At 32.4% G+C, this 7764-nt stretch overlaps 2 protein-coding genes across 2 annotated transcripts; both read left to right on the top strand.

Annotated features, from left to right (window-relative positions):
• Positions 1-1394: 1394 nt before the first annotated feature.
• Positions 1395-2686, top strand: LOC129907708 (uncharacterized). Its single transcript, XM_055984036.1, has 2 exons — positions 1395-2048; positions 2106-2686. Exons 1-2 carry the CDS (start codon positions 1884-1886, stop codon positions 2253-2255), a joined length of 315 nt encoding a protein of 104 aa, XP_055840011.1. The 5' UTR covers positions 1395-1883; the 3' UTR covers positions 2256-2686.
• A 491-nt stretch (positions 2687-3177) lies between these two features.
• On the top strand, positions 3178-6417 carry LOC129905673 (uncharacterized). Its single transcript, XM_055981215.1, has 4 exons — positions 3178-4277; positions 4349-5463; positions 5512-6323; positions 6373-6417. Exons 1-4 carry the CDS (start codon positions 3178-3180, stop codon positions 6415-6417), a joined length of 3072 nt encoding a protein of 1023 aa, XP_055837190.1.
• Positions 6418-7764: the final 1347 nt, after the last annotated feature.

The raw sequence follows: 7764 nt of genomic DNA on the forward strand, positions 1-7764 counted from the left end.
GCATCCATTTAGCGTACATACCTTTTTTATTACATTCGAACTTGCATACATTGGTTTTTTATCAAGCACAAATTCGTATAACCCACGACCCAGCTAACTAGCCGGTGAGCTGAATCATTGTTGCAGTTGTTGTTGCGATATTTTCTTTTGCCTGTCTTATCTCACTTTCATCTTCGTTCGATTTTTGACATTTCGTCGCAATCGAAATTTTCCTTCGCGGTGCCGTTTGCACATTTTGTTTATTTAATTCGTTTGTTGATAAAAGTTATAAATTGGATTCGAATAATCCCAAGTCGCGGTTTTTAAGTAAAACTACTCGTCATCATAATCATCATAATCTTCCTAAAATTAATTCGCGAAATATCGTAACAAGGCCACAAACAAAGTCGTGAAGTTTTTCCGTTCGAAAAACACCCGAAAAACATCATGGACGTCAACAAACACGGATTTGTTAAATAGACTATAGCTACCTATTATTAACTTCGGACCCATTGCTTTCTAACGAAAAAAAAATCAAAAATCGACTTTGAGTAGTATAAATATCGGACTTGAGCAATAATTCAGTGCTCCTCAGTGTAAAACTGTGTGCTTCTAGCATCAAAAATGCTCCTCGATGAGAAGAGCCAGTGATCATGTGGGAGCCTAGGGTAAAATTGTGTGCTAGGAGCATTTCTGCTCGAGAAGACGAGCATGCATTGAGTGTATGGAAAAAGGTGGATGAAGTGTGTAGGATCTATTTTTAGAACTGAATGAAAATGTGTTAAGAAATTTGGAAATTTGTGAGGATTGAAAATGTGATAGGAAATTTCGAATTGATAATGAATGAAAATGTAAGGAAAAAAAAGTGTTGGTAGAAAACTATTGTTGGGACTGTAAGAATATACTTTTTGGGCATGGGAATAGGGATGGGAAAATTTCATGTATGTTAATTACAACAACTATACAGTAGTATAAATATCGGACTTGAGGAATAGAGCATTTGGGTAAAATGTATTTTGTTGTTGTAAATTGTGAATTTTGGTGTGAATTTAGTTTTCGTGACTGTGAATTGTGGTTAGTGATGTACCTACAAAATTTTTTTATGTTTTTAGCTTGAATATTGACGTGGAGGATGCGGTGTATGTACACTGTACAGTAGGATGCTAGAAAAAAGGGATTCTTGTATGGTTTGTAGGTAGATTTCAATAGAGTATGGGTATATGAGTTTTGTATGGTAATGAGATCGTATTACATCAGTGGGAGTTCATTGACTTTAAGATGCATTGGTTGTTTGAAGGTTGATAGTAATTTATGAAAAACAATTTAAGAAATAATAGAAAGGAAACAAATATTTTATGTCGTTTATAATAATTGTGATTTATTAATCCATGAATTGTTAGCCGATGGAAAGCCGAGCCATTTAACATATACATTGTCTCTATTACTTTTAAGTACTTTTTCCACGAGATAAATATGAGAGTATTTAGTCTTTTGTAATTCTTTTTCGTAAAAACATCCACTGATAGGTTGACCATTAAAATCTTCAAGGAGATATGTTGGCGGGTTGGTTAGGTTTACTTTTCTTATCATAAAAATTTCCGTTGTCCAATTTGGTGTGTAGCCTTTCTCAAAAACGTGTTTGAACTTGCTTATTCTATCATTTCATTTCAAGTTTGGCTTTTCTGATTTTTTATGATGAACAAGTTCGTTCATGCTTTATCTGAATACGAGTGCATGACTGCATGAGCTTGTCTCCACACACACACAGTGTAGTGCTTTTTTTCCCACTACATAAATTTTGATGTTTGTATCTCGTATAAAGACATGAATATTCTTTTCATAAATGCTATTTCAATTTTTGTATAAATAGCGCTTCCGATAAAGAAGTTCTGTTACAGTCAACGATGAATTTCAAAGAAGAACTTTTAGAAGTTGAAGCTGCGGTTAATTTCAAGCCTTGTAAGAAGGTTGTGGAACTTAAACGTAATGAAAAGTATTCCATCAAAAAACTGAAACGTTGTACAACTAAATATGGTGACAGAATTGTGGCTGATTTAGGTGAATTTCAGGTAATTAAAAATTCCTACGGTATTAAGAAATACAGATAAACAATTTTCTTCTTTCAGATTTTCTTACCAATGCGCTATAATAAATTGTCAGAAGCCGCTGTATCGGAAGTAAATCAGGGATATTTCACTCTTGAGTGCTTACATCCATTGGGGCAAACATTTAAATTAATTATAGAAGAAAATGTAAATCAAAATAAAATAAAATAAAATTTCATAGTATATCAGGAGATGATTTTTGTTTTTATTCAGGAAAAATAAATACGGTCAACGGTGGATTTAATAAGCATTGTATAGTTTTTAATAATTTAGTGTACTACAAGTCATAAAGTGTACATTATTGACAAGTCCATACATCAGCTCTTATAATAACAGACTCATCATTAAAAATATAAGATTTATAGACTAACGGAAAACTAAGAATTTGATTACTTAAAGATCCAGTTTTGAATACAATTTTCTTTGATAAGAAGTGGTTTTGAGTTTTTTTCAATTGAAATTTAGACAACCGAAAGTCATAAAGTGTACATTTTATGAGTTGACATGTACAGATAGATCAGTAAATATTGGCGCTCGGATTCATCATTTAAAATATAAGATTTATAGACTAAGGGAAAAACTAAGAATTTGATTTGATAAGAACGGGGTTTTGAGTTTTTTCATTTAAAATTTAGACAAGAGAAAGTTATAAAATGTACATTTTTATGATTTGACACGTACAATGTATGTACATATCAGTAATTTTGACTATTTTGATTATTGTATGGGGTTTATGGACAGAGGGAGATTCAAGTTGTTGTCCTGCTAAAAATGTTCTTATTCTTAAAGAACTCCTCGCCCAGTACGTTCGAGTGCTCAGTTTTTCTTACTTTTTTAAACTTCAATAAAAAAAAAAAAATATATAATAATAATAACAATGAAGTCGTTTTCGTGCGAAATTTGTGGAAAAATCTTCTCGAAAAATTTTAATTTAAAAAGGCATTTGACGAATGTTCATGCTATTCCGTTAAAAAAACCAGCGGTACATAAAGAATTTTGTAATTTGTGCGAAAAAAGTGTTGTTATGGGGCAGTGGTGTGAACATTATAATACCAATTATCATTCTATGTTGGTTCGCGAACTTTCAAAAACCATGGATTATGAAGAACCTGCTGCCCCAGCCAAAAAATATTGTGAAATTTGTGAAAAAAATGTGATCCTATGTCAATGGAACGAGCATGTGAAAGAAAGCGGACATTTGAAACTCATCGAGGGAATTTTTTCGGGGATGGAAGTTGAAGGTGCAAACGATAAGGTGAATAAGAAAAAGTGCGAAATTTGTGAGGTTGAAGTGGAAGGAGACTGGAGTAAGCACGTTCGTCGAAATAGACATAAAAGACTGGTTGCTGAATTACTTTCCGACAACTTTCGTGTTGTCAAGAGCTGTTTCAAGGGAAGAATTGAAACTCTTATTTATGAAAATAAGGAAGAGGATAATTTAAGCCCCTCTAAGTTTTTGAGTGAGGCAAAAGAGGCCATTACGGAGAAGCTGGAAGAACATTTGCAGAAGTTAACATGCATCAAGTTCAACCTAGAACTTTTCGGTGAGTTCATAAAGCTCAATTCAGAAGATGAAATGCAGCTGAGCATTAAGTCGTTTAACACTAAAATGAAAATAGCGCTATCAGATTCAGAACTCTCCCCCGCATTTTCTGATATGGTGGATGAAATAGAAACTAAAACTCAGGAGTTCCAGGAAAAAGATAGCGGTTGGGCATTGCTCAGAATATTGCATGTGGAAATCAATATAAATCAATATACACCTATAAAAGGTTCAAGATACTTGCAACTACCAGAATTCGTTTTGAGAAAAAGAGCTTGCATAAATGTACGAAACGAGGATGCATATTGCTTTAAATGGGCAATAATCTCTGCTCTTTTCAGCAAAGGAAAGCACAACCTCGAAAAAACAGAAACATATAGAATAAATGACATCACCGCAAGAGTTCTATATAAAAATGGCCAAAGGCTAGATTTTGGAAGCCTACAGTTCCCCCTTAAACTAGGAGAAATCTCAGAATTCGAAAGGTTAAATCCAACAATCAGTATTAATGTTTTCGGGCTCGATGAAGAAAAAAAGAGTATTGTAGGACCATACTACATTACAAACGAGGAGAAGCAAAACCATATAAATTTGCTACTTCTAAAAAAAGAAGAGTTATCCCACTACGTTTGGATTAAAAATGTATCAAGGTAAACTATCCCTATAAATTTAAGCCTTATCTCTAAATAAAACTAATTTTTTTTTTCTGTTTCATTTCCAGACTTATATCAAATCAAGTGAAAAATTATAGAGAAAAAACTTGGTTTTGCAACATGTGTTTGCTAGGATTTCGATCAGAGGCTAAATTAACTTCACATAAAAGTGAATGCTGTAGGATGGTTACAAAGATGCCCAAAGAAGATAAAGCCTCCTTAAGTTTTGATCATCCTGAAAGGCAAATGAATGTCCCATTCGTCATCTATGCCGATTTCGAATGCATACTGGAGGATGTTGCGATAGATTCAGGTACAAATAATTTAATCCAAAAACATATTCCGTGTGCTGGCGGTTATTTTATTAAATCAAATAATAGTAATTTAAGTAAATTTAGATCATTTAGAGGTAGTAATTGTATTAAAGATTTTTTAGATTCTCTAGTAAGGGACTGTTTAGAATTATTTACGATAAAACCCAAACCTATGAATCAACTCTCTGAAATAGATTTAAGCTATCAGAAGAGCTGTCGGGTTTGTCATATTTGCAATAAAAGCTTAGGGTTAGATCGAGTTGCTGATCATTGTCATTACACTGGTAAATATAATGGTCCGGCACATAACTCTTGCAACTTAGCCTATAAAAAACCAAAATTCTTCCCGATTTTCTTGCACAATTTCTCGGGCTATGATTGTCATTTGTTAATTAAGGAACTTGCTTTACTTAAGGGTAATATTTCAATAATTCCCCTTAATAAAGAAAAATATATTTCCGTTTCAAAGACGATCTATTTACCTGATAAAAAGTCGTTTGAATTGAGGTTTTTAGATTCATTTCGATTCATGCCTTCTAGCCTAGATGCATTGGCAAAGAATCTAACAACAAACGACTTCAAATTAATTCGTTCCAACTTTCCAATTGAAGAAGAATTTAAGCTTCTCACTAGGAAAGGAGTATTTCCATATGACTATATAAAGTCATGGGCAAGTTTAGAAGAAAAAAATCTTCCTCCACAAAATAATTTTGATAATAAGTTAACTGGAGAACCTTGCTCATTAGATGAGTATAGTCATGCGAAAGAAGTGTGGAATACTTTTAAATGTCAACGCCTTTTAGACTATATGGAGTTATATTTAAAAACCGATATTCTGCTATTAGCAGATATTTTTGAAAATTTCAGGGGTATTTGTAAAAATATTTACAAACTTGATCCCTGTCATTACTATACAGCCCCGGGATTATCTTGGGACGCGATGTTAAGAACAACAAAAATCAATCTTGAGCTAATTCGAGATATTGACATATATAACTTCATAAAAAAGGGGATAAGAGGAGGCATATCTCAATGTTCCCATCGACATACTGTTGCTAACAACAAATATATGATCAACTATGACAAGGAAAAAGAATCGCAATATTTGATGTATGTTGATGCAAACAATTTGTATGGTTGGGCTATGTCATCTCCTCTTCCATATTCTACGATTAAATGGGTAAGTGATTTTGAAAATATTGATCTAATGAATATTTCAGATGACTCTGAAATAGGATATATTTTCGAAGTTGACTTGGAATATCCTAATTCTTTGCATGATTTGCATAATGATTTACCATTTTGCGTGCAAAACAAAAAGGTTAATAATTCCAAGTTTACTAAACTTATTGCAGATTTAACTCCGAAATTCAATTATGTCATTCATTATAAAACCCTTCAGCAATGCATTGCTAATGGGTTGAAAATTGTTCGTGTGCATAGGATTTTAGAATTCAAACAGTCTCGTTGGCTTCAAAAGTACATAGACTTGAATAATCAGCATAGAACTCTTGCCACCAGTGATTTCGAGAAAAATTTTTTCAAATTAATGAATAATAGTGTTTTCGGAAAAACAATGGAAAATGTAGACAAACGAAAAGATGTTAAAATTGTGACTTCTTGGGAAAACCGTAAAAAGCGTCTTGGAGCTAGAGCTCTGATAGCAAGGCCGAATTTCCATAGTTTGACCAAATTTACAGAAAACATGGTAGCCATTCAAATGAAGAGAGTAAGTACCTTTTATAACAAGCCTCTGTACTTGGGATTTTGTGTTTTAGAGTTTTCAAAGTGGAAAATGTATGACTTCCACTACAGCTATATGAAACCTAAATATGAACACAATCTAAAACTCAATTATATGGACACAGACTCTTTTATTTACACAATAAAAACTGACGATTTTTATAACGATATAAAGAATGATATAGAATTGTATTTTGATACTTCCGCATACTCTCCAAATAATCCATATGGTATCCCCTTGAAGAATAAAAAGGTGTTAGGCATGATGAAAGATGAAAATTCGGGAAGAATTATGAAAGAATTTATAGGTTTAAGGTCAAAAATGTACTCCTTTTCTGTTGAAGGAACCGAAGTGAAAAAAGCAAAGGGTGTCAAAAAAATTGCACTCAAAGACATAAGCTTGATTAACTATAAAGATTGTTTATATAGCAGACGAGTATATCATGGAGAAATGTTTGTTTTTCGATCTCTCGCTCATCAAATTTACACCCAACAGCTAAATAAGATAGTTTTAAGTCATATCGATGACAAAAGATTCATAAGGGAAGATGGCATAAGTACATATGTTTGGGGTCATTTCAAAATAACATAATAAAACAGTCCCTCTAGTTTTAAGTAAATTATGTTTATTTATTAAATAACAATATTTGTTAAGAAAATTGCAAAAATTGTACATGAAATAACTTTATCTGTAAAAAGAAAATAAACTAAAAAAAAAATAAAATTAAAAAAAAAAAAAAATTAACAATGTTTTTTTATTTAAAAATTCAGGAAAACTGTTGTGAAAGCTCACTGTTTAAAAAATTACTTAATAAAAACACGTTTTGCAGGGCACAGCATTTGCTATGTGATAAGCATCTTGTCTCACTTGGAAAAAGTCTTTTCAGTTCTTTGAAGTTGGGGCAGTTTATATTTTCAACATTTATTACTTCAACGTTTTCATTTAGTAGTCGCTTTATCCATTGTAATTTTTCATCGCCTTTTACATAAACAATGTGATTTATAATATTATCTCGAAGAAATTCTTCCACTTTATTATATTTGGTGAATCCGCCATTCCAGTGCAAACCATGATGGTTTTGATATAGCCATTTTGCTTGTCTTTTTAATGTTGTTGGTAAATGCTTAAAGTCAAACGGAGGTGTTATAATGAAGTGGTGATGGCTACAGCCACGCAGAATAGCTATTTCCTTAACTATCAACTTGTCATTGGGACCTCTAAAACCTTGAATGTCAATGATGAATGCCATTGCTAGGGTTCGTGTGTTCTTGATTATAAGCTATATTGAACTAAATCTTTAAATATTTCGAGATACTAATTGACTCAGAGGATTGTAATTTATTATTCGATCATGCAGCATAAGGCAATACGCTGATGTATTTGGAGGTAGTTCTTTAGCTGTTTTAATTTCCAAACGAATATCAAC

Source organism: Episyrphus balteatus, chromosome 1 (genome assembly GCF_945859705.1).
Source record: "Episyrphus balteatus chromosome 1, idEpiBalt1.1, whole genome shotgun sequence".
In the NCBI taxonomy this organism is placed as follows: Eukaryota; Metazoa; Arthropoda; class Insecta; order Diptera; family Syrphidae; genus Episyrphus; species Episyrphus balteatus.

Excerpts from the sequence above, each read along its gene's own strand:
- LOC129907708 (XM_055984036.1), top strand. The coding sequence starts at position 1,884 with ATGAATTTCAAAGAAGAACTTTTAGAAGTTGAAGCTGCGGTTAATTTC. Across the intron at positions 2,049-2,105 it reads CTGATTTAGGTGAATTTCAG|ATTTTCTTACCAATGCGCTA; the intron begins GTAATTAAAAAT and ends TTCTTCTTTCAG.
- LOC129905673 (XM_055981215.1), top strand. The coding sequence starts at position 3,178 with ATGGATTATGAAGAACCTGCTGCCCCAGCCAAAAAATATTGTGAAATT. Across the intron at positions 4,278-4,348 it reads TGGATTAAAAATGTATCAAG|ACTTATATCAAATCAAGTGA; the intron begins GTAAACTATCCC and ends TTTCATTTCCAG. Across the intron at positions 5,464-5,511 it reads TATTTTTGAAAATTTCAGGG|CCCCGGGATTATCTTGGGAC; the intron begins GTATTTGTAAAA and ends ATTACTATACAG.